The sequence below is a fragment of the Rana temporaria genome, chromosome 1, assembly GCF_905171775.1.
Source record: "Rana temporaria chromosome 1, aRanTem1.1, whole genome shotgun sequence".
Taxonomy (NCBI): domain Eukaryota; kingdom Metazoa; phylum Chordata; class Amphibia; order Anura; family Ranidae; genus Rana; species Rana temporaria.
In genome coordinates, this window is record NC_053489.1 from 196,145,569 (window position 1) to 196,173,007 (window position 27,439).

A 27,439-nucleotide genomic window follows, 5' to 3' on the forward strand; every position below is an offset into this window, starting at 1 on the left:
CTAATTTTAGGGGTTAATGTTTAGAGTTGGGATAGTGGGGATATATTATTTCTGTAGATGTGGTATATATACATTTGTGTCAAATGTTTATATTGAAATACTGGTGCCAAAAAACCCAAAACCAAAAGCAATCATGCTGTATAAAAATGAATGCACTGACTAAATATAAGGCTTTTGCTGTGTATGAATTATGTAAGGCCTCGTACACACCACCCAACATGCCCGATGAAAACGGTCCGCGGACCGTTTTCATCGGACATGTCCGCTGGGATCATTTGGTCTGATGTGTGTACACACCATCAGACCAAATTCCCACGGACAGAATACGCGGTAACGTGGCGGCGATGATGACGCCGCGACGTGCGCGCACCAGGAAGTTCAATACTTCCACGCATGCGTTGAATCACTTCGACGCATGCGTGGGATTTCGGGCCAGCGGACATGTCCGATGAGTCGTACTGACCATCGGACATGTCCGACGGACAGGTTTCCAGCGGACAAGTTTCTTAGCATGCTAAGAAAATTTTGTCCGCTGGAAACCTGTCCGCTAGGCCGGGAAACTGTCTGGTCGGCCCTACACATGACCGAACATGTCCGCGGAAACTGGTCCGACGGACCAGTTTCAGCGGACATGTTCGGTCGTGTGTACAAGGCCTTAGTCTTGAATTTTTGTCACGTAAAAAAAAGTTGATCAATAGGGATGATTTGTTTTACATGCACATCTGTTCTTCACTTGTATGTGGTCTGATAATTCATGCATACGATGCAAGATGGACAGATGAAGTGTAACATTTGTAGAGGAGGTGTTAGGGTTGCTCTTTAATATAGAGTTGTTTTTGTCTTGGGTTAGTGTACATCATTATGTGTAACCAGTGAGTGATGTGGTTACCTTGGAGTCTAAGTAGCATCTGGTTTACACCAGGAACACATACAGTATGAGGAAGAATGGGTTGTTCTGAATTATGCTCTCGAATCATAACCCTCATGCCTCGTACACACAACCGTTTTTCACGGCAGGAAAAAAAAAAGTTTTTCCAGATGGGATGTCTCTCAAGCCTGCCTTGCATACACATGTTCAGGCCAAATACCGCCCTTCCAAAGTGCGGTGACTTACACCACATACGACGGGACTATAAAGGGGAAGTTCCATTCAAAAAGCGCCAACCTTTGGGCTGCTTTTGCTGATCCTCGTGTTAGTAAAAGTTTGGTGAGAGACGCTTCACACTTTTCAGCCTTGTGCTTTCCAGTCCGTTACAGCTTGACGAATGTGCTATCTCCATTTCGAACGCTAGTTTTACCAGAACGAGCACTCCTGTCTCATACTTGATTCTGAGAATGCGCTGGGTTTTTTTCCCCTTCGGAAAAGCATACACACATCCAGTTTTCCCGATGGGAAAAAGTCCGCCGGGAAAAAATAAAACATGTTCTCTTTTTTTTCCCCGCAGTTTCCTGTCGGGAAAACTGCGATGGAGCATACACACGACCAGGATTCCCGACCAAAAGCTCTCATGGCAGTTTTCCTGCTGGGAAAACCGGTCGTATGTATGAGGCATCAGATTTCCCTCAGGGTGACAATTGCCATACATGACAAAAATAATAAATTGAGAACAATATAGTAGTATGTCTGTAAACTGGCCAGAAAGACAAAAATCATAATCTAGGTACAAGATGAACAGATTTACAGAACAAGCATAGCTGTGGTTAGGTAGCACACAAGCATACAGTGGAATACAAAAGTCTGTCCAAGATCTTAATCAGACAGATAGCAGTAACAGCAAAACAGAATACCAAAGTGCTACAAAGAAACAGGAGAAATCTTCAATCTTAGGCACTATCCAAGGTCAGCAAGCAAAATTTCTATCTGAAGCTTTGTTACAAAAGTAAACTTGAATGTACCTGAGACACATTGGGGGTTATTTACAAAAGGAAAATCCACATTGCACTACAAGTGCAAAGTGCACTTGAAATTGCACTGAAAGCGCACTTGGAAGTGCAGTCCCTGTAAATCTGAGGAGTAGATTTGAAATGAGGAGAAGCTCTGCTGATTTTATCATCCAATCATGTGCAAGATAAAATGCTGTTTTTTAGTTTCCTTGCATGTCCCCCTCGGATTTACAGCGACTGCACTTCCAAGTGCACTTTCAAGTGCAATTTGCACTTGTAGTGCAAAGTGAATTTGCCTTTCATAAATAACCCCCATTGTCAATTTAAACAAGTAGGTGGCACCAATGTGTACCTAGGAAACACATGTTCAACCTGATGAGAAAGGTACAATAAACTATGTGGAATCTATCTGTAGAATATTGTCTCCCTATATTTTTTCCAATGTAGGTTCATATCACTGAGAATATCCAACATATTTATGCATATAAAAACTCCACAATGGCAAAATAGCTACATAGGAGAAATAGTGGTTTATATTTTGCCCTTAAATTGTACGATATTGGTTGACTAAACTGTGAGTGATATGAAATATCACTTGAGTCTAGCTCTCTTATGACTCATGAGTAATCTTGATTATTACATTTACAAATTGTGAAATTAAAAAGATCAATAACTACTAAAAGCTTGATTCCAAAGTATTGGAAAGTACAATCTCCACTAGTTGGGGTGTGATCCTTTAAGGTAGGGATTTGTATGTTTGAAGAAATAAGGGTACAGTACTTAGAAGAGCTGACTATCAGACTTTTTCAACTTTTGGGCTCACTGGATTTATTTCAAGCCTTCTACAAATTACTGTAGCTCAATATTGTTTATCATAAGCTACCAGTTTCAAGTGCGACTTATAGTCATATATAATCAGTCCATATTTTAGGCACAATTGTATTAATAATTTACTTAAAGTGTTTGTAAAGTCACCTTCACTCATTCTATGCATAAAGAAAAAAAAACCTTTGTATGCAGCAGCCCCCCAATGCTGCCCCCTCTTGATCCAGCTATGTCCTCGAGAGCCTTGCCTCTCCCGGGACTCCCACTCCTGATCACCTATTGGCAACAGTGGGAGACTGCTGCTGTCAATCACAGCCAGTGAGCCAATCAGGAGACAGAGGGCGTGAGGGTGAGCCGCGGCTCTGTTTGTGAATGAAGCTGCGGGTTGGGAGCACAACTGCTTGGGTGCCCCCACAGTAAGCTGCTTGCTGTGGGGGCACCCGATAGGAGGGAGGAGCCAGGAGCGCCAGCAATGAACCCAAGAAGAGGAGGATCCGGGCTGTTCCGTGTAAAACCACTACACTGAGCAAGTAAGTATAACATTTAATAAAAAATAAAAAAAAGAAGACTTTTATATCGCTTTAAAGTAATATTAAAGACAGGTCTCCCTTCCTCTTTCTCCCTGACCATTTTTCTGCACCCCCTTCTGATCAATGTGTAAGTCACTTTGGCCTGTATTGTTTTTCTAACTGTCTGTATACCCAGTTAAAACGTTTATTGCCAATGCTATAGCAGTTAGCAGTTAATATGGTACTAAGCTTATCCATACTAGTAACAATATTTGTAGCTTTAAATCGTCCAACTTGATTGTATTCAGTAAAAAATTTTTTCTCAATGTTCTTTTTTGTAAAAAATATGTATTTTTTTACAGCAAATCACTTTGATTCTAATTACGCTTGGATCATAAACACAATTTCCTATTAACGATTATCACTTCTTGTTGTTTTGTAGAAGAACAATGTGTTACTTATGTTTTGTGTGGTGCATTTCTATCTAGCAAATTATGTCTCATAAGTGCATTGTACCATTGTTGCAAATACTTATGTATGATCAAAGATGAGAGATTATGGGAATAAAGCAGCCCATAGATGATTTGATTTTCTTTCCTTTCACCAAGTGTTGATGGCTGATGCCTCCCACAGGACTAGTATTGTGTTACAATCAGACTACCCATACAGTAGATGGATCAAATCTCACCCGGTCCCAGGTGAACTGGCTGAATTTTAGTCCATGTATAGCCAGCTTAAAAGAAGTGAGGTGTTGATACTATTGGATATATCGTATAATTCAGTCATCCTTTGGAGGGGCTGATGTGCAGTAAAGGTGTTCTGTTCTCGGTCTACTGCTTCTCTGATGGTCTCCCAGAGAACACTCAGTGGATGGCAAAACTCTGTGGTGGCTTTTGAGAAACACCCAGTACAATTTTTTTTATGACACAAAAAGCCATTGTTTGATACCTTTGTTCAATAAATACTTAAACATTACTTTTTGCATCATGAATGTTTGTACTGGGCACTCCTCAATGCCTACCCCAAATATGAGAGATATATTTGGATCGTATCTAATTATTTAGTTTTATTTATTCTTTATAAAGTAAAGATAAAGCTTCCATTTTTTTAAATGAAAATACTAAACATGTCATATTTGCCTGCTCTGTGCAATGCCCCAATCCTCCTCTTCTCGGGTCCCCTGCAGGTGTTCCTGGCTCCTCCCCCTGCCGAGTGCCTCATAGAAAACTCTTTTCTAAGGGTGGAACTCATGATGGTTCGCTCCAAAGCCACACTGTCTGCATCTATTTGACAGACTTCAGGGCTTCTGCTCCCTTGTCATAGGATTTGATTGACAGGAGAAGGGACCAGTGGATTCTGCCATCAATCTACCCAGTGAGGAGTGACAAAGCTTCCTCGTGCACAGTGCTGGATTGAAATCGGACTCAGGTAAGTATAAGGGGGAGGGGGGCTGGGGAGAATCCTCTGCTACAGAAGGTAAAATAAAAAGAAAGGTAGGCCTTTGAACCACTTTTTAAAAAGAGCATTTTCCGCCATCATGTGTCTGTTTTTGCCAATGCAGGACAAAGTGACAAGTTCACTTTACTTTCCCTTCTCCCAATCTGCACATACTCACTTTTCTTTGCAATGGAAGGAAAGAAAGACATGTACGTAGCCATAATGAAATGTAGGTGGAGGATGGGGTGGAAGTAACAGATAGGTGTAGAAGAGGTTAAGAAAAAGGGGGGTGTCCCAAAAAGTAATAGTGGTACTGGATTGGAAGGAAAGGAAGTTAGGAGAGGAGTGGAAGATTTAGTACAGGGAAAGGAGGGGGTGGGGGCAAGCAGTTCGGAGCCATTTAAATCCTACAAGTGTCAGCGTTTCATTTTAAGTAATAAAGTATGTGTACATGGGTGTTTAGGTGCAGTAGGTAATTTCACTGCCCTAGTCAAGTAAGTTCCATGTTGCTTGATTCTGAGCTTATAAAGTACTACACACCCCCCTGAAGACACTGTCTCCAGTGTGGTCACATTGAATAAGTAACATGGCGCTCCATACCTTGAAGTACAGGTATAGTCTTTGCTCCTGGCACCTGGATGTAACAGCAGGAGGATAAAGGAAACGAGATTATATGCTGCTAGTTTTTTTAAAGCATCCACATGCAGAGCACACGTTTCATTTAAAATACCAGGTTAAATAAACATAGTTGCAAATAATTTGTTTAAAGTTATATAAAAAAATAGAATAAATGCGTAAGGGGCACGCAGCAGCTGGTAAAAAACAGACTACATATAATTAGCTTGTCTACTCTAAATTGATACTTTCTGAATGCATGTCTTTGACACAACCACCATGTTCTCCATGTTGATTATCATTTATGGTAAAAAGAAAGTTTAATTTAAGAACTAAGTGAAAATGAAACTGCTGCAATCATGATACAATCTTTTCTTTATTTTAGACACCTCGACTCTATATTGAAGCTGCTAACAATAGTAACCATGTCCACCTCTACTGTGCTTTTCTGGATTTCAGGTTAGTGATTACTTATACATTTAGATGCCATTCAAATAATTGTTTGCTAAGAGGAATATGGAAGCTGTCATGATGACCACCTTTGAAAAAAATGCTGGGTCCCTGGTTGTTATGTAGAATCTCCCCCCTCTTTTCGTGTGGCCTGCCAGGTTGCGTGCTCAGATAAGGGTCTGGTATGGATTTTGGGGGACCCCTACGTCATTTTTTCTTTTAAATTTGGTGCAGGGTTCCCCTTAATATCCATACCAGATCTGAAGGGCCTGGTTAATGATTTTTGGGGGGGACCCCCACACCATTTTTTCTTTCTTTTGGTTTGGCCATGAGTTTTATGCCGGGACCCGACAATTCATTACAGCCACAATCATTTTTAAATTACATTTTTCCTTTAGAAATGTCATTTTGCTATGGGACTGTTCTAAACATGGAAAAAAATTGCCACTTTACAGGCATAATATAGACACCCCCCAGGTACGAAATTTAAAGGAATATTTCACTTTTATTAAACGAGACACAAAACCTAAATTCTGTGTAGGCGGCGCTACATAAACCAGCAATATCCCACGGTAAGCTAATAGAATCCCAGGGAGGGGCCTGATGAGGAGACGCGTCGGGACGTGCTGCTGCTGTTAGCTCTGAGGAGCTCCACGGACCCTATGGATCCCGCGGGCGTGCATTAGGCTGTGTCTCCCTCCCTCCCTCCCTCCCCCCGCTGTGCCTCTTCCCCCCGCTCCCCCCGCTCCCCCCGCCCTGCTACCTTGATACCGCGCTGTGGAGTGTGGCTGTGGGGGTTCTCCTGGAGACATAGGAGTTGTGGAGTCCCGGCTTCTGGTTGGCGTTGGAGGAGCTGAAGGGCTACGGCTCTGCTGGGCACGCGTACCGTGCGGTGACGAGGTGATGCGGTGATGAGGAGCGGTATGGAAGTGCAGTGGAAGTGGAAGTGCAGTCCGATTCATCTGCCTTGTCTGTCTGTCTTGGTGGCGTGAGTAATCACTGTGTCAGTGTGTCAGCATGGCTCATTATGGATCAGTGTGCAGCGTATATTAGTGAAGGAAGCTGCAGCTGACTATTGACAGTGAACTGATAGGAAAACTGAGACTATCAATGAGGAAACCTTAATGTAATGTAATGCATTGCTATGTTAATCACCAGCTAACTATTTAAAGGCACCTCAGTGAATGTGGCTGTGGCTGTAGCGGATTGCTGATAGAGGTGGATTGATAGAAGACTGTCACCGACCCAATGCTATCTAAATGCTATCTAAACGCTAACCATCCGTCAATCATAAAATCGCAATTTAGCGAGTGAAGCTAAGTGATGAAGCGGATTGCTGATTGATGACTGTCACTAACTAAATGCTAAATACTACTGCTAAATAATTACTAACTATCAGTTAATCATAAACTAATTATATAGTAACTGCATGCAACTACTTGTAACTATAAATTATTATAAATGATTACAAATATAGGGGACTGAGCTGCGACTAGCGTGTCAGGACACAGCGCACTACAGTGCACCATAGCGAGCAAGGTTGAAGCAGAAACCGTAGCGGATTGTGGACTGCCACTTTAAGTAATTACAAGGGGTGTGGGGTGTGTGGGGAATAGTGTGACAGATTAGTGCGTGGGGAAGCGTGGCTTTCTTTCCATGCCCCCTATCACCCTTCAGCGCAAGCTCACCTGCCAGCTCACATTGCCCCCCACAGTTCGCTGGTAGCTAATACACTTTAAATATTAAAGGCTGTAAAGAAAAAAAAGAGAGGAAAAAAAAAGGAAACATTTTTTTAAGGATATCAGAGGACACCTTCTTATCTTCAGAGGCATACCAACCGAGGGGAAATAACAGCCCCACTACCTATCCGCTTTTTATCTGTTGAGCTGTCTGAGGGGTCAATAGTGGCACAACCATTCTGAAGTGAAAGCCCCCATAGTCGATCAAATCGGCCATGTCAAGAGTATTTGGGGGGTCTTTCGATCATTTTTTTTTTTTTTTTTTCTTCTCTTTTGTTTTTTTTTTTTTTTTTTTTTTTGTTTTTTTATTATTTCCGTGGGACTAATAGAATATAAGAAATGAGAGGCCGCCCAGTTAGGGGTGCTGTGGCCAATGCCCCCAAAATAAGTGCCAGCCCTGGAACTATAAAAAAATACATGACACAAGACACTTCCAAAGACTGCCCTAGTGAAACATCTGGGGCCAAAAGCAGACTATCAATGGGCCAACAAAAAAATGGACGGAGAAGGTACTCCGAAACAGTGACAACCAGAGAGCCTGAGGTGGATGTTGAGGAACCACACGGTGCCACCCATAAAGATTTACCCCCATCAAAAACAGAGCTATTAGAGATGTTTTCGCGACTAGAATTATCAATCTCACGAATGGAGGTCTCGTTAAAAAATGAGATAAGGATTGTACACGAAGACATGAGTCATTTACTGAGAAGAGTGGAAGAAACTGAAGAAAAACTGGATAGTCAAGCTGCTGAGGTGTTAGAGTTAAAAATGCAAATGAAGGAATTACAAATAGAACAAAGGAACTTGAGGTACCGAATGGAAGATCAAGAAAATCGGAACCGAAGGAAAAACTTGAGGATCCGTGGTTTACCTGACCTGGAAGGAGAAGACCTCCAAGCAAAACTCGATAAACTATTCGGCCACATCTTGGGTAAAATAGAAACGGAAAAAATCAAATTTGAAAGAATTCATCGGATTAGAAAACCGGCGGAATTGGCAGCGGGAATACCCAGAGACGTGATCGCAAGATTTCATAATTTTCAAGATAAAGAACAGATTTGGCAGCGTCTTAAAACCATTAGGCCGGTAACATTTAATGAGACTGAATTACAGATTTTCCCGGACCTTGCCACCGAGACCCTTTCAAGAAGGAGATTACTAAAACCGTTACTCGAACATTTAAAAATACATGGTATCCAATATTCTTGGGGTTTTCCAGCGTGTTTAATCGGGAAGAAGGAGGGTAGATCCGCGACCGTAAGGTTCCCCGAAGAGATGACTAAGTTCTGCAAGAGACTGGACATCCCATTGATAGAGATACCTGGTTGGAATGAACCTCAAGAGAAGATATCACCTATACCGGGCCATCAGACATGGAGCCTTATCCCAGGAAATAAAGGAGGAAAATAATTAAGAAAAAAATCCACACAAGACAAATAAACAAAATGGAGATGATGATGCGGGGGGCTGGGGGGTGGGGGGGGGGTCGGGGGAGGGGCGGGGGGGGGACCGGCTGGTGGGAGCCCGGGGAGTTCTGGGGTCCTGGGGCTACTCACCCACCCCCATCCTTTGGATGGGGGGGAGGGCGGTGGCGGTCCGGGACGTAGTCACACTCGCAGAGCTCAACCTCCGGGGCGAGAACCGTGGGCCGGGTGAAGTAGGTTGGCCACGGATCCAGGTGCCTATTTAAGGCCGTAATGCCCCTACTGGTGGGGGAAGGGAGGGAGGGGGGGAGGGTTTGGGTGATGGGAGGGGCCATAGTACAGAGTAAATGGGGGGAGGTGGGGGGGTGTGGGAGAGGGTTTGGGGGGGAGTTTCTCCGGCTATCTGTTTTAGAAATAAACTGCCTGTTGTGGTTTTGCCTTGATGCATACTGGAAATTCTGCCTATGCAAGAGGTTGAGTTTTATGACTCAATTTATTGCGACCGAATATAATAATAACAATGTAACGGGAGTGGTCGGGGGGCAAGCGACTATCTGGTAGATACTATGGGAACCTTAAAAATACTCTCATACAATGTAAGGGGATTAAATTCCCCGCTAAAAAGGGGTAATATTTTAAGAGAAATTAGACATCTTAAAGCAGATATAGTACTCATACAAGAGACACATATCTCGCAGGAGTCAAATCTTAAAATAAGCTCACCGGAATATCCATTATGGTACTACGGAGACTCACCGACTAAATTGGCAAAGGGGGTTGCCATAGGGTTTGCCAAGGAAGTTAGATTTGTTCTGGTAGAGAGAAAAGCAGATCCCGAGGGGCGGTATCTCCTACTTAGAGGAAAAATAAATGAAGTGGATTATTCTATTGCAAATATTTACTGTCCAAATAAGAACTCCATGAGATTTCTTAAGGGGGTCATTGAGACGTTTATGGACTTCAGGACAGGCAGGGTAGTTGTGGCGGGCGATATGAACCTCTGTCTGGATCTGGATCTCGATTGTACGTCCCGTGCACAGCGGACTGGAGATGCACAAAGAAAATTACTTAAAAAAAAATTACATCAACTCCAACTGATAGATGTTTGGAGAATACAGCATCCGAAAATACGTGATTACTCATTCTACTCCGCTGTACACGGGACGTACTCTAGGATCGACTTTTTTTTAGTGGATCATAGCTCATTGGACGTAGTGACTAGTTCGGGAATTGGGATAACTACCCTGTCGGATCATGCGCCAGTTTCAATTAATTTAAAAATAGAGGGAGCTCCCAAAAGTAACACCAAATGGAGACTTAATGAGGATTTAATACAGGATGAAGAGGCTGTAAAAAGGATAAAACAGGAATTAGAATGGTATTTCAAAACAAATTGCTCCGAACATGTGTCGGAATCAACAGTTTGGGAGGCTCACAAGGCCTATATCAGGGGCATACTGATCGCAATAGGATCAGCAAAAAAAAAAGAAACTAAGAAGAAATATGATGATTTATATAAAACCATCTTGGACCTTGAACAGACCCATAAACTAACAGGAGAGCATGAAGTGGAGCGTACCGTTATCTTAAAACGAGAGGAATTAAGAGATCTTGTTGAATATGAAAATAGAGCGGCATCTTACAGACGTAAGAAAGAGTATTATCAATGGGGCGACTTGTCGGGTAAATACCTAGCAAAAGGGTTTCAAAACAAATTTAAGGGCAACTTTATAGAAAGTATCCAAACAGGAAATGGGAGTAAAGTACATACATCATCAGAAATTGCAAGAGTATTTCAAGAATACTATGGGAAGCTGTATTCTATATCGCAAGGGGACACCCCCGAAAAAACCAAAAGGAGAAGCGTTAATATAAAAAAAATTCTAAGTAACACATGTTTAAATAAAATACCAGACGACAAAATTAGTTTTTTAGAAGAACCTATAACGGAATTGGAAATTCGCAATAATTTAAAGGAGTCACCAAAGGGGAAAAGTCCAGGCCCCGACGGGTTAACAATTGCATATTACCAAAAGTTCAGTGACATTCTGATCCCTAGGATGTGTTCTTATATAAACGGTATTGGTTTAAATTGGGATATTCGTCAAGAGGCATTAGAGGCTGCAATTACAGTAATCCCTAAGATAGGTAAAGATCCCTCCTTATGTTCTAGTTTTAGACCCATCTCGCTATTAAATGCAGATGTAAAACTGTTCGCCAAAATCTTAGCAGGGAGAATGAAAACAATCATGAAAGATTTAGTACATACTGACCAAGTAGGCTTTGTCCCCGGGAGGGAAGGCCGGGACAATAGCATCAGAACACTTCTGTTAACACAGATAATAAAAGATAGTAAATCCCCAGGTCTACTCCTGTCGATAGACGCCGAAAAGGCTTTCGACAGGGTAGACTGGGGATTTCTATTGAACACATTGGAGTCTATCGGGATCGGTCCAAAAATGATGGGGTGGATAAGCGCTTTGTATAAACACCCAACGGCAAGAGTTAAGGTAAACGGGACATTGTCAGGGATATTTGAAATGTTCAATGGGACTAGACAGGGATGCCCCCTGTCGCCCCTTTTATTTATTTTAACCCTGGAACCATTGTTGGCCGGGATTAGAAATAACCCCGATATTAGGGGGATTCAAACAAATGATGGGGAACATAAACTCGCAGCGTTCGCCGACGATATTTTATTATTCATAACGAACCCAACTATAACATTCCCGAACCTATTAAAAACCCTCAAATTGTATGGAGATGTATCTAATTTTAAAATCAATCCTCTAAAATCAGAAATCCTCAATATAAATGTGAAAATACAGGACGTACGGAGATATAAGCAAGAGTTCCCATTTATTTGGAAAGATACCGAGATAAAATATTTGGGAGTCAATATCACATCTTCCCCTGACCTAATCTATCTACAGAATTATATACCACTATTAAATGATATTAAAAAAGATTTAAAGAGAATTGCATCGAGACAAAGATCCCTACTAGGGAGAATAAACTGTTTTAAGATGTTTACTCTCCCTAAGATACTATATATAATTCAAATGTTACCAATCGCACTACCGGGTGCTTACTTCAAAACACTAAAACAGTTATTAAATAGGTTTATATGGCGGAACAAAAAAATGCGCATTAGTTTGGAGGTGTTAATTAGAGATAAGGAACATGGTGGTTTGGGGGCACCGGATATTTATACATATTATATGGCTATTCACATGGCACGGGTGGTTGATTGGGTCAGAGATAAAAGAGAGAAAAGATGGGTGAGATTAGAAAGCTGTTCAAATAACTCACGGTTAGGAAAAGAGATTTGGATACCGCCACATTTTAGACAAATAAATCCGCACATGCACAAAATCACATTGGCATCTATGTCTATTTGGGATAGGGCACATAAAAAACATAGATGGGGTTATAACTCCCCATTAATCCCTCTATTTGACACAAATTTCTTTGCACCAGGGAAAATGGACCTGTTTGGTAACTGGATTAAAAAATCAGATGCTCAATTAAAAGACATATTAAAAGACGGCAAAATTCTTACCTATCAGGAACTAAGTAAAAAAAAAGAATTGTTTGAGTTGAACAGGTGGCGATACCTTCAGCTGACGCATTTTGTGGATTCCTTCCCCTCCCCCCTGAGGTCAGATAGATACTTGCTCCCTTTGGAGCGTATGTGTTTGGCACCAGGGGGAAGGGGCGCGATCTCCGCAATTTATAAAATATTAATGGGATTGAAAGACCCCGGTTTCCCTCCTTATATTAATAAATGGGAAGAGGAATTGGGAACGGGGAAAACCGAGACAGTGGTCAGGAGTATTTTAAAAAAGACGCATTCAACTTCATTTAATTGTGCATTGATCGAAATGAACTTTAAGTGTTTAGCACGATGGTATATAACCCCGGCCATAGCACACCGTTACCAAGACGACACCTCCAAATACTGTTGGAGGGGCTGTCTTGAAGTGGGCACTATGTCACATATATGGTGGACCTGCCCAAAAATTAAAACATACTGGCAGGATGTATTATTAATAATTGAGGAGATAACCGGAATTAAAATACCTCCGGATCCATGGGTCTGCCTGTTTCATGGGACAGAAATGTCAACCAAACAGTATAGGAGAACCTTACTTCCACACGTACTAGATGCAGCAAAGAGTCTGATCCCCAAACAATGGAAGGACCCTATGAGCCCGACAGTAAAGAGCTGGTTTTGCAGAATTAACGATATATATTATGCTGAACAGCTCAGGTACATGGGAGAGGAAGGAGAAGGTGGATTTAAACGGAAATGGCAGGATTGGGCTAATTTTAAACTTACACCAAGGTATATAGATAGGATGATATAGTGTAGGAAGGTCAACGGGCAAAGAGTGATTCAATATGAGACAGAATTCCGGAGATAGGGGAGGGTGGGAGGTCGGGATCAAGGGTTGGGGGTGGCTTGAGGGTGGGATGAGGGTTTGTTCGGCTAGGGGACACTAATCTATCTATTCACGTATTTAAGAATTTTTTTTTTGCTTTATCTCCTTTTGTATATTTATTGACATATATCATTGGTCAACATGAAAAAAAAAAAAAAAAGTATTTTTCCAATAACAAATAAAGAATAAGAAAAGGGGAAAAAAAAAAGAAAAAAGAAAGAAATTTCCAACCATGATGCGAACAAAGGAGACTGTAAATTGAACGCAAAAGTGATTGAGTATCCTGATAGTTCTCTGAGGCGGATAAAAAAAAAAAGAAAAAAAAAAAAAAAAAAAAAAAAGAATCCCATTTTGAAATAAAGATGATGAGATCAGAAAGGAGACCTAATCATCATGATTAAAGTTCATTCTAAATATGCAGTGGTGTATTCAGTCCCCAATGTTTATTGAAACGTGGAGAATCCACTCAGCGCAAAACAATCACTCAAAAAATGGCTTTGATACAGAGATAAATCTCCTTATGAATTCACTTCTTATCAGACCAAGCTGGACAATCGGCATATATTGTTGATTCGATCATGCTTGCTGACCTCTCCTCAGGATAACAAACAAAGGAACAGCTGCTGATAGGTGGGTCGGGTCCTCCGCTAGATAGGCATAGGCTCATTCACATGGAGAGAAAATAAACAAAATAGCTCCATAGCGTAATCCTGTTTAAAAAGTATATATTTTATTGTATACAAATCCCCCCTGTAGAAAATACACGTACAAAGTATAAAGTAAAGTTGGCATATGACAGTGTTACCTCTCAAGCAGATCGCATAGCATTTGCTCTTATACACAAGCGACACGATTTTCAAACACCCAGTCTGCTTCTCAAGGGCTTGTACACTTGATTCAGGTTTGTCGTATGGCCACACCCTGATGCGTTTCGTCATCTATGACATCATCTGAGGGTCCCTCAGTGTTTGAGTGTTCACTTCACAATCAAGTAAAAGCCCAAATCCTGTTATGTATTTAACCTTTGTACAAAGTGTACGGAGCTTTATTTACTGTTAAGTGAATAGTCTCTAATTAAAATTGACATAATTTTGTTGCATTATATGGAATAAAGTCAGTGCTAAACACCTCAATTATATATATATATATAGCTACTAGCAAAAAAAAGCAATATGCTCAATCCTTCTTGGGATGAATAAACATAACATGCAACACTAAAAGTTTATATAGTGCAGTCCAAAATTAACAATTTGTCCAAAATAACAATTTGCCCAAAATAACAAATTGTTAATTTATGAACTTTTCACCACTATAATTCACTTGCGATTTGATATTGTATAGCGCTGCATGTTATGTTTATTTAATTGTGTAGCACTGCAACTTTTAAAGCAGAGCCTAAATATGTCCTACACAGATATGCCTGCCTTTAGGTACATATATAACAGGATTTTTAAAATATTAACACATAACATTAATCTGTATTCATCATTTAGCTAGCTGATCTTTTTTTATAAACATATCAAAACTCTATCTACACAATATACCATATATACTCTACATAATTACTCTTCTGTAATACTGCAAAAAAAGAGCAGCATTTAACTTTTTTGAATGAACACATTTTTAACAGTGAATATGGTATTTATTCAGAAAGTCATCAAATGCGCTGATGAGAACTTCCGTGCAAATGTTCGTACAAATAGTCGTACGAATGCTCATTTGAGAATCTACTAGTGTATGGCCATCTTTACATAAAGCCCTAAAATTGCGGCTACACATGCCTTACATTTTTCATTCTCCCCAACATGTCACAATATTTTGCAGTTAAGAGGGCAGGCAAACAAAATGGGCTTTAGCAATGAAATATTTGAAACAACTCACTAGCCAGTCTGCAAGTACCTGGGTTAACATATACATCAACCACTTGTATCCCTTTTAAGCCACTTTAATCCTTGGTGTAGGCCTCATGTGGTCTGAGATTTGTTTGGTGAGAGGGGTACAGTATGCTGGATGTCTGCCTGGAGCACAGCGACAGTTATATAAAAACAAGCACTCTATGGCTCACTTTTAACCAAAGGGTCAGGGGTTCTGATGAGTTCTCATTTTGATTGGGGCACATTCTGTAATGGAATATTGCACTGAGCACTTTGGAGGAGAGTGGTTTGGTTTGGTACCTGGCGTCAAGCACTGAAGCAAAAACGGTGTTATAACAGAATATATTTATTGTAGATGTGTGCACTTTGTTTTCTATTCTTGTATGGGGAACATATGTAATATTTGTCACTGGGAAAAGATGTATTATGTACTTATTTATATTGGTTCAACCATTTATGGTTGGTTGTACTAAGCATTATTTTATTTATTTTTTTAAATCACTTTGTTTAGGCAACATACAGTGCTTTGACTCTCCAAGCTGAGCCCCTACCCTTTTCATTGAACTGTTAAATGCAATAGGCCCAGCAGGCAGTATAATGGGATTGAGTGAAATAAGTTTTCACTGGAATTATATGCTGTGAAGTTTTTTGAAAGTTACTTTTCGAGAAATGTATTTCTAAAGCATTCTTATTCTTCTTGCTTCTTCTTAAAAGTCGTTCAGTGCTTGACTGTGAAATATTATTGGATGGTTCGCAAGTAACACAGATTTTTTAATTCCATAAACGTCAATGTCCTGAAAACAACATAACACCTGCAGGCACTGTTATGTTTCTATTTTTAATGATGTAAGATTGCGGAATTCTGTCTTTCATTCTAATATATGTTAGGTGCTAAGGAAGTTTGAGGTGTTTTCATTCATTTTCTGTTGACAGTTTGCAGCATTCTTGGCTATATCATTTAATAACTTAAAGCTCAATCTAAAAAGCTATGGCCCTACATTGCCCAATCAGATACAGTTTTTCTGATTGTTCTTAATTAACAGTTAATTAAATCTGATTGTTTGGTATGTTTTACCACTCATCTTCACTTTTTCCATTACATTTTTACATAAGCCCAAATATTGTTTTTCCACATGCCAATAATACAAACATTTTTTTTATATTACTTTCACGTTATGTAGATCAAATAATGATATATGGAAATTAAAGTTTAAGTAATTTTGACACAAATTTTCCAGTTTCAACACGTGTTCCCTTACAACAGCCTAACGGGAATAGCAGCCTGTTCTCTATTCGCCAGTATTTGCACGCATTAGCAATTCCAATAATATGGCACATCATTTCGGTGTCGAATAAAACTCTTCTACTAAGTGATATGTTTACACAGCCATCATTTTTATTGTGTTGATTTCCCAGTTGGTTTTGCTAACGTGTATAAGAGGCTGCTAGGGGCAATGAAATGAAAAAGACGCTTAAACCCCTTATTTTCTTTGGTGAAAGTGCATGCGAATTTGCTAGCAACTAGCAGAGTGAACAGGCACATATAGATGATAGATAAAATGTACACATAGCAGGGGTTAGGGACGGGACCAAGAGCAAGTGGTCATATCAACTAGGGGTGAGCTGCCAATTCAGTCTGAACCACAGTTCAGACTAAATTGTGTTTGCTCAGCGATTCAGCAGCAGCATATAAACAAAGGGGTGGAGATTGTGTAAAAATGTTTGTGGCGCTCCCCCAGTATTCATACCTGACTGTTCAGGTCTTGTATAGCTTTTAAGGGGGAACCCCACACAAACCTCACACAAAGGTGAGGTCCCCCCAAAATCCATGCCAGACCCTCATCCAAGCATGCAGGCAGGACATGGAGTGACAAGCAAGTCCCTCAAACCATACCAGGCCACATTCCCTCAATATAGGGGGTACCTTGCTATGAGGGACCCCCCTGGAAAAGCATCTTTTTCCCATGTTGATGGGGACAATGGCTTCTTCCCCACAACCCTTGACTGGTGGTTGTGGGGGTCTGTGGGCAGGGGGCTTATCAGAATCTGGAAGCCCCCTTTATAAATAAGTGGGACCCTAGATACCATCTTCTAAAAATGAATTAGAAAGGGGTAAAAACTACCCCTATTCATGCACACAAAAAAAGTGAAAAGTAAATTAATGCATGTTTTAAAGCTGCTGGGGGCTGTCTTTTACTGGCAATATCAGCTGCATTTTTGTTTTCTTTGTAAATGATACATTTTTCCATAGTAGGTAGTATACATCATACAGCTGTGCAACTTTACAAGCAAGATCAGTGCACCCCCCAGACATGTTACATAAAGGAATTTGGCATTATTAATGTTGACAATTAAGCATTATTAAAACCACTGCTCCTTCATTTTTTTTTGCTTTGGTATATGTTCCCCATGGCAGTGTCCAGCCCCCTCGCCCCATGCCTTGAATATTAGCCCTTTGTCAGGTCACCTGAGGCCAGGTGACAGATGCACACCATTGGGTCAGGAGTGCACCGCTATGATAGTGAACCCTACGGCTGACTGCTGTGGTTGGAACCCTGGGTAATGCAGGAAGGCAGGTGCACTGGGGCACCAAGGCGGATCCCACAGGGAGCTAGAATGTGATATTTCCCAGGGCGCGGAGTCTAAGAGCCAGCAGGTGTTCGCCAGAGCCTCTAGTGGTGAGAATGGACTTTGCTGCAGCTGACTCTAAGTTGCGGACCCTAGGGTCTCCCAGCTCACGGTAGGCTTTGGAGGATAAGCTAAAGGTCAGGGCGACAAGCAAACAAGGATAAACGGTGAACATGCCAACGGTCAAGGGTCACAAGCAAGCAGGGATAGTCGAGAACATGCCAAAGGTCAGTGTCACAAGCAAGCGGGGATGATCAGGAACACGCCAAGATCGGAAACAGAGACAAACGCAGAGCGCACGGCAAGTGGGAAACAGAAAGCCAAACACTATTGCACGGCAAGGCAGGCTTGGAGAACACAGTGTTAAATAGTGGTTCCTGTTGAGGCTAGGGTGGAGCCACACTGAGGGAAGATTACTTAACCATGCAAGTGTAAGAAACCAAGCCCTAAGGCTGACACACAGACAAGGTAAGAGACCGACAGGTCATGAAAGTATTACTGCAAGGTCATGACACCCTTGAATATTCTTGGAGACTAGCCAATCCTTTTTTTTAACTATCAGCTACCCCTGACTTCATGGGAATTGGATTCAGCATCTAAATTTCAGTAATGTTCTCTGAACCCACCACAAACCACACCCAGGTATGTTCAGACAGGAAATAAACTTACTAGGCTACATAAGATAGGAGAGCTATGAAAGCAAAATAAATAGCCTTAGACCAGGGTGAAAAAAGGTGGGACAAGTTGGGGTCTTAAAGACTCATTCATGGAGCAGTGCAAAAGTTTATGTGCTGCAGGATTCTTTTTTACAATTTGAAGCTTGTGTGCCCATATTTTTCAAGGGGTGCTTTTTTATACAGCCAATAAGCAAGGATCTATGGCCTTATATGTCCAAGGTGGTGCTCTTGGTGTGGGTTACATATGTATTAGCCAATCTGGTAATTACAGCCAGAATGATAAGGAAATATAAGTCTGGATGATAGAGGAAGTACATATTGTGAAAGTGCAAGTTCACTGCAAGAAATACCTGTCGAGGTCACAGGTCAGGGTCATCTAGCATTCCAATAAACCCTAGAGGGGTGGTATTTACAAGTCATAAGGGAGTGCTTGTTGTTTTAATGGCCAATTGCCAGGCCTAAACACTCAAAACATAGGGGAGTTGCTGGTAGGGAGTTTACACAGGGATTAGAGTCCAGGCTCCAGGATGAAAATTGGGCAGCAGGAAGGTATCAGTGAGTGGAGGGGTTGCTTATTAGGAAAAAACATCACTTTGCCCTGAAGGAATAAAGTGGCAGGTTCCTATCGAGCGAATTTGCCTAAACTGTCACTAGGGAAAAGGTGTACAAAAGAATTGCTACTTCAATAAACACACTGTTATTCTGAGTCAATTTTAATATTATTGCAGGATTTCTACATTCATGCTAGGAAAAAAAGTGGGACACTGAGATTTTATATGTCTTTTTTGCAAGTTTAGTATGTTGAGGCTGGATTCAGATATATTTATATATTGAATTCAGAAGCCATTATCCAGCCTTTGCTAGCTTTGCCGGCTTCTGGCAGATCCCCACTGTTACCTGAGAACCTCCCAGGTGAAACAGTTAGAGTAGTCGAGTTCTCTCCAAGAATCATTTAAAAAAAGTGATTGTAAGCCCAAATAACAAAAATTAAACTGAACTTTTTAATTAAATCAGCATTGCAATACAACTTATTTGTGCACAGTTTGACAGGGATATGAGGAGCCTGTCAGCTGTAATCCTCCCTGCTTTGCTACTTGAAAACAATCCAAAACATGCAGAAAATATGTGTCATCATGCCCCCTCTCCTTTGACTGACTGGCATGCAGAGGAGACTCATGCACAAGCATGAGTGAAGGGTGCATGTCTCCTGCTGCCCCAGCCTGACTAAAAGACTGTTTCATTTTAAGTGGTTGTAAACCTCTTATGTATTATTTCCCCAATACATGCACCACAGTATATTTTGTTATGTAAAAATTCAAACCACTGTATTACTTTGGTATTCTCATCTCTAAGTCTATCACAGCTCTCTGAAAATCTCAGGTCCTGGGTGTTGGAGTCATGACATCGCTGGTCCCGCCTCCCAGCTGTACAACCCACCTCCCAGCAGGGATTGATGCGTGAGCACACTTCTAGAATCGTGTGCCCTGCTAAGCTGGTGTTCTGTCAAAACAGCCAACTCTCAGGTGACTCAGTAGCAGTATTTTCAAATTTCAACAATCTGGCTGTTTTGATAACAAAAGATACACACTTCGGTACGCGAAGAGTTGGCTGTTTTGATAGAACAGCGACAAAATATGTTGCTGCCTTGGAGGCGGCCATGTTGTTGGTTAGTAGCAGGTGGACTAACAATGTCCACTCATTATATTGTCTACCGGAATGTATATACTTTCAGTGTTGTTACAAAACAGCCAACCCGTTGAAATGTAAAATTACTGATGCTGGAGAGTCACAGGAAGTGATGTGTTTGGAGATTTTTACAAGTTGGCTGTTTTGACAGAACAGTGGCATTAACCCCCCTGGCGGTATTCCCGAGTCTGACTCGGGGTTAAATTTTTGTGCTGCAATCGGTAACCCCGAGTCAGACTCGGGCTCGCCTCGCGCCATCCACAGGCATGGTTTACTTACCTTGTCCCTGGATCCAGCGATGCCACCGCGCTGTGCGAGCGAGCGGGTGCTCGCTCGATTCACACAGTGCATCTGTGTGCCGCCGATCTCCGTTCCCTGCGATGTTACGACGTTATAGATTACAGTACTGTATGTAAAAAATACACACCCCCCCTTGTCCCTAGTGGTCTGCCCAGTGTCCTACATGCACTTTTATATAATAAAAACTGTTCTTTCTGCCTGCAAACTGTAGATTGTCCATAGCAACCAAAAGTGTCCCTTTATGTCAAAAATGGTTTTAGAGCAGCTAGAAAACAGCGATAATAAATTATAATCACTTGCAGAATTGAGCGATAGCGATTTGTGGGGTAATTCGTCATAAAAAATTAAAAGTAATGACAACGACAATTCTGCAACTGAGTAAATTTCAGTGATTTTGAGTTGATTACATTATTGAATAATTTTTATTATAATTATATTATTATTTGTTATAATTATTTATAATTATTTATTATATTATAATTTATAATTTTGTTTAAAAAAAAAATGGGATGCCTACTAGACTCTTGTTTGGTCAGATTTAAGTGAGTTATTCCTAAGAATTACAGGCCTACAGTATAAAACGCCAAATTTCCTTGCAAATAATGGTACTGCTTTCAGCACCTAAAATCTGAAATAATCATACCGCTAGTTAGGTTAATGTGTGAGTATACAGTGGGAATGTGAGGCCAGTGACGTCATGAATCCGCCTCCCGGGCTCTGGTCCATAGACACATCCATGGACCGGAGATTTTCAGAGAGCTGTGACAAGCTTACAGATGAGAATACAAAGGTAATAAAGCAGTTTGGATTTTTACCTAACAAACTACAATGGTGCATGTATTATAGAAATTATGTATATGAGGTCTAAAACCACTTTAAGTTAGATGGGCAGCCATGACTCCTGTGGATCTGGCAGCACCAAGACAACATTTAACAAGTGAAAAAGTGAAAAGTGTGGCGCTATTGCTGTAAAAAAGAGAGACGTAGTAATACTCCCCCTTAGTGCCAGTGTTAGAAACCTCCTAGGATATGTCCCTTAGAGGATAAATATGACATAGAAGTGTAACATACAAATGTGAATCTCCAAAGTGCATATAAAATAGATGTTAAACAACACAGACACCTATTTGCATAAACCTTAATAAAAATAAACAGAGTAAAGAAAGGGTGTATATATCTCCAAAACTAAAGGAATAGATATAATAAAAAAAATAGATATAATAGAAAAATGCAAAATTGCATTATGTGATAATTCCACAATGTGGTATTGGTGTTACAATAAGTATCTTCACAGCTCCGTCAGTTGGCTAGTAATAAGCCATCAGTGATCCAATTGTCTTTGGATATTAGACATGTGCACACTGAAATATTTTGTTTCGTAATTTCGTTTTCGTCCGATAAATACATTTATTTAGTTACTCCCGAAATTAGTTTTTATTTATTTTGTTTTTCGTAAAAAAAATGCATTCGTCCGAAAATCCAAATTGAGGTCGAATCTGTCATTGAAGGCTTATGGTGTCTGTCGAATGTTCTAAAACAAAAAAGAAGATTCAACAGAATCTTAAAAAAAATAAAATTATTTGACTCTTCATGTCTCTCTATGTCGAATCTTCATGTCTCTCTATGTTGAATCCTCGTGTCTCTCTATGTTAAATCTGTCATTGAAGGCTTATGGTGTCTGTCGAACATTCTAAAAAAAAAAAAAAAAAAGAAGATTCGACAGAATCTTTAAAAAAAAAAGTTTCGACAGAATCTTAAAAAAAAAAAAAAAAAAAAATTGACTCTTCATGTCTCTCAATGTCGAATCTTCATGTCTCTCTATATCGAATCTTTTCTCTCTATGTCGAATATTTTCTCTCTATGTAGAATAATATTGGACTAATAGAGTTAAGGTTAGGCACATTCAACCGCAACGAAAACGAAAATAAAGCATTTGTTTATGTCGGATCTTTCGGTTTTAGTTTTCTGTGCTTTCGTTATCGTTTGTTAAAACGATAACGAAAATACCTGAAATTCGGACGAAAATGCATTCGGACGAAAATGAATGCACATGTCTATTGGATATAGACCGGAGATCTTGTAAGATGACACATATACACCCGGGAGTGCCTCCACCATCAGGGTAAGGGATAAGGATGGGTACTCTTACCAGACACTGTGGATCCGACTCACCTTACGGTGGTGGATCTTACGAGCATTGGAAGTTGAATCAATCAACGGGAGCCCTTATAGATGTTGCTTCCTCTTAAATGTGACGACAACATAGTATACACAGTGTCCAACGTGTATATTCTATAATCCTCATCAAATATGAAGGGAAAATTCCAAAACTTGCTCACCTCACCATGATATGTGATAAAAATGGGGAGAAAAAGAAGGGAATGGCTCCTCATAGCGTAAAACAGTAAAAATGTATTCCAATAAAAACTTCTATACAGCCACAAGCAAGTCAATCCAAAATGATCAATAGCACACAAAAAAACTCTGTATACAGGCATACCCCACTTTAAGTAGACAATTATGTTTATTTACTAAAGCTGTAAAGCGCAAAATCAGGCTCACTTCTGCACAGAAACCAATGAGCTTCCAGGTTTTATTACCAGGCTTAATTGAACAAGCTGGGGTTCTCATTGGTTTCTATGCAGAAGTGAGCCTAATTTTGCGCTTTCCAGCTTTAGTAAATAAACTGCATTGTGTACTTAAAACTGGGGTATGTCTGTAAATAAAAAATTCCAAAAAAGCCAAATTTGAAATGGTAAAAAGTGCAGTGTTGGGGTGTCTGGAGCCGGCGTATTACCCTACACGCTTAGTCTAAAACAGACTTCAACTGGGGTGTACGTTTAACAAGTGAAGTGTGAACACTGTTTTATCACATCTGTTAGAACAGTTTCTTCATACTTTAAATTTTATAAAAGGGTTTTGCTATGTTCTCTGTTATAATGATCAATTGTAGGTATAGGGGTTGATTTACTAAAGGCAAATAGACTGTGCACTTTTGAAAGTGCAATTGCACTCTGCAAGGGCAGTTGCTCCAGAGCTTAGTAGATGATGGAGAGCTCTGCTGACTTCCATCATCCAATCACGTGTAAGCAAAACTGCTGTTTTTTGTCATTTTCCTTGCATGTGATTGGATGATGGAATTTACTAAGCTCTGGAGTAACTGCCCTTACAGAGTGCAACTGCACTTTCAAAAGTGAACAGTCTATTTGCCTTTAGTAAATCAACCCCATAGTGTTCCGAGGCATAAGTGCTGGATGGAGAACTTTGATTCACAACTCATTTACATTGATACAGCCTAAGTAGCCCGAGTCCATGTTCTCAATACAGACATTTCTCAAAGCCTGGGATGATCTTTGCTATTTAGAAACACATGTTAAAGGTACTTGTTATGGTACTCATACAATACTAGAAGTTCAATTTACAAAAAATCACCATCTACGTGGTGGCATACATTTACCCTATTCAAAATATGTGGTAAAGATGTGAGAACTTTTCCTTTTTTAGATAATTTTGCCATTTCTTATATCAGAATCCATAAAGCTGATGTTCATTTTACCCTGTCAGAAAGATAGCAAGATTGTAATCTCTAGTCTTATTGATAAATACAAAGACATAGAAGCACGTAGTTTAATGAAATGTCTAGTGACATAAAATGAAAGATATGACCTTTAAATTTTAAAACAGTGATAAAACTGTGCTTCATGATGACTCATATGGTAGATCATAATCAGTTGTCTTTGATCTGCCTTACAGCTCTGGTTCTGGCATTTGGTCTAGTGAAGGATGTGTTCGAGTTGAAGGAAACTTGAATTACTCCATATGTCGATGTAATCATCTCACCAACTTTGCCATTCTGATGCAAGTTGTACCAGTTAAGGTAAGGAAAAATATAAAATTTGAATTACTCCTCATTTGGATATATTGTTGCAAAAATAAAATGTTGCCATGGGCTGAGTACTTCATGTATGTTGTATTACTGCTTACAAGCAAAGCTGATTTTCTAGACACATGACGTACATTGGGCAGTAGAGAAAGACCATTGTTTGAACACACCCATTATATGTAGCATGTTGTGGATATTTAATCCCAATTCTTTTTTTTTCTGTACAATTTATCATCACAAATTACACATTTTTCAAATTATCCATAGCATCCTTATAAATGTGTTCATCATGCACCCCTGTATCTTGTCATTGGGTGAGGCGACAGTGTCAGTGACAGCACTTCCACAAATTTTACAACACTATAGCAGGACTACTGAAAAATATTAGTGTAATTTACTTTTGTTTTGAAATAAATCCACTCTAGGTTCATTTTAATACATTGCAAGGATTTTGAAAAACGTCACTGTAGAACAGTGGTCTCCAAACTGTGGCCCATGGGCCGGATGTGGCCCTTTGCTTTTATCCAGTCCTTGGGGCATTATTTTCTCCACTGTCAGCAACAGTGAGGAATAGTTTTTGCCACTGACACAAACAATGGGACACTATTCCTCCCACTGATGCCAATGGTGGGGCACTATTCCTCCCAATGATGGGGAGCTATTTCTCCCACTGACACCAATGATGGGGCACTATTCCTTCCACTAACACCAATATTTGGGGCATTATTCCTCCCACTGATACCAACAATGAGGCGCTATTTCTCCCATTGACCCCAATGATGGGGCACTGTTCTACCCCCTAATACCAATTATGGGATGCTGTTTACTCCCTTTGACACAGGACATTTTCTACTCCTGCTGACCAGTCCAGCCCCCTAACGTTTGAAGAATGGTAAACGGATCCTTTGTTTACAAAGTTTGGAGACCCCTGCTGTAAAGTGTTGCTTCCTGCTGTTCAGTTAAAACTTACACACAGATTCTAGTCACTTATTACTTCCTGAATGACAAGTGGGTGTCTGACTGTTATCACATAATTAGTTCTAGTTAGTGGCATCACTTGGGTATTGCACCCAGAGTATGTCCCCCACATTTCAAGTCTCTTCCCAGTGACTCCTCTCCACCGCATGCTGGGCATTAGCTTCCTTTAGCTCATAGAGGAGCCAAGGCATTTCATTGTTTGCTACTTTGTTAACTGTCAAGCAAACAGCAGACAGTACAGAGGCAGAAAAGCTCACAATGCAGACTTCAGCACAGTGAGTGGGCAATTTGTTATTATGTTGGTATGTTTGCTACACAAGATTGCATGCTTGTATATAGAGTAAGCCTTGCTCCCTAATTTGCATGCAGCAGCAGGTGTCCCAGACAGGGCTTCAGTTTATGAATGCCTGTATTGAGACCTAGAAAGAACACTATTAAAGCAATTACCTGTTTTAATCCTGGGCTTAGGAAAATAGCCATGAAACAAGTAGCAACATGGATATTTGTATTCTCAGTACTGGGTATCAATAAAATGTGTATTTTTAGCAGTGGCCATCGGTGTAATGTGTGTTCTCAGTACTTGATTTCAGTGCAATTAGTATTACCAGTTCCAGGTAACAGTAGAATATGTATTTTCAGTACCATGTGTCAGTGGAATGCATGTTGTCAGTCTCGGCATCAGTGGAGTGTGTATTATCAGTCTTGGATATCAGTGAAACATGTGGTATCTGTGCCAGGTATCAGGGAAGTGTGTTGCATATTTTCTGTCGAAGATGTAATTAAAATGCAAAACATCACTGTCACTCCAGTTTCACTGGATTGTGAGAACTGTCTGTCACCCATTTACCTCTTATTTTCCAGTATTAGTGATGTAAAATATTTTATATTAGCGTATGTGGTATTACTGAATAAGGGAGGCCAGTAATCCTGGAAACAAGATTGGTGACACTGTATATGGGCCATGCCTTGTGTCATTTTCTGTGTGCAATGACATATATTTAGTGTGTGCCCAGGGTGCCCCATGTAATTTTGAACTCAATGAGGTGTAGCTAATCACCTTCTCAAAGGCACACAAAGCCATTCAACTGTGATCAGCTGTGGTCATTTTGATTAGCTCAGCATGAAAATAGCTTTCCTGGAGCATTTTAATCCCTGGTAGTGCAACTGAAGCAGACAATCAACTATGGGTGGCCGGGCACTGTCAAAGGATCTCTGGGATAAAGTTGTGGACAGGTGATGGATGCAAAAAAATATAAAAAATAAAAGGCTTTATCAATGCCTAGAGGCACAGCGAAGTCTATTATTAAGAAGTAGAAAGTATTTGGTACAACACAGACCCTCCCTGGATCAGGACATCACACCAAACTGGATAAAAGAGCCAGGAGGTAATTGGTCAGAGAGGTTACCAAGAGGCCTACAGCAAACCTAAAGCAGTTGCAGGAATTTATGAAAAACAGAGGTCATTATGTGTATGTGACAACAATATCACAAATTATTCACAAATGTGCATTAGGAGGGTTGCAAGAAAAAAGCCACTCCTCTAGAAAGGCCTCATACAGTCATCACTGAGATTTGCCAAAATGCACCTTTACGTTTCTGAGGTCACGTGGAAAAGGTGTTATGGTCAGATGAGACAAAAATTAAGTTATTTTGCCTATACGCCAAATGATATATCTGGCGGAAATCCATTACAGCTTATCATCCAGATAACACCATTCCTGCAGTAAAGCATGGGGATGGTAATACCCAGTTATGAGGGTGTTTCTCTGCAACAGGGACTGGAGCACTTGTCAGAATCAAAGGAAAAATAGATGGGGCAAAATCAAATCATGAGGAAAATCTGCTGTCCTCTGCCAGAAAGTTTTCAATGGAAAGAAGGTTTACCTTTAAACATGCCAATGACCCAAAGCACACAGCAAAAATGACCACACAGTAGTTGAAAGAGAAAAAGGTAAATGTCCTTTCATGGCCGTGTCAGAGCCCAGACTTAAACCCCATGGAAAATCTGTGGAATGACTTAAAGATTGCAATCCTCAAACGGTCACTAGGGATGAGCCGGACACCCCCCAGTTCAGTTTGCATCAG

At 40.4% G+C, this 27,439-nt stretch overlaps 1 protein-coding gene across 2 annotated transcripts in view; it reads left to right on the forward strand.

Moving 5' to 3' along the window:
- ADGRD1 (adhesion G protein-coupled receptor D1) overlaps positions 1–27,439 on the forward strand; it is an 802,257-nt gene that overhangs the window by 389,302 nt on the left and 385,516 nt on the right. For both annotated transcript variants that reach the window (XM_040347511.1, XM_040347515.1), the window contains 2 exons: positions 5,656–5,729; positions 24,247–24,370. In XM_040347511.1, coding sequence (XP_040203445.1) covers positions 5,656–5,729; positions 24,247–24,370 — 198 coding nt within the window. The remainder of the gene's footprint in view (positions 1–5,655; positions 5,730–24,246; positions 24,371–27,439) is intronic.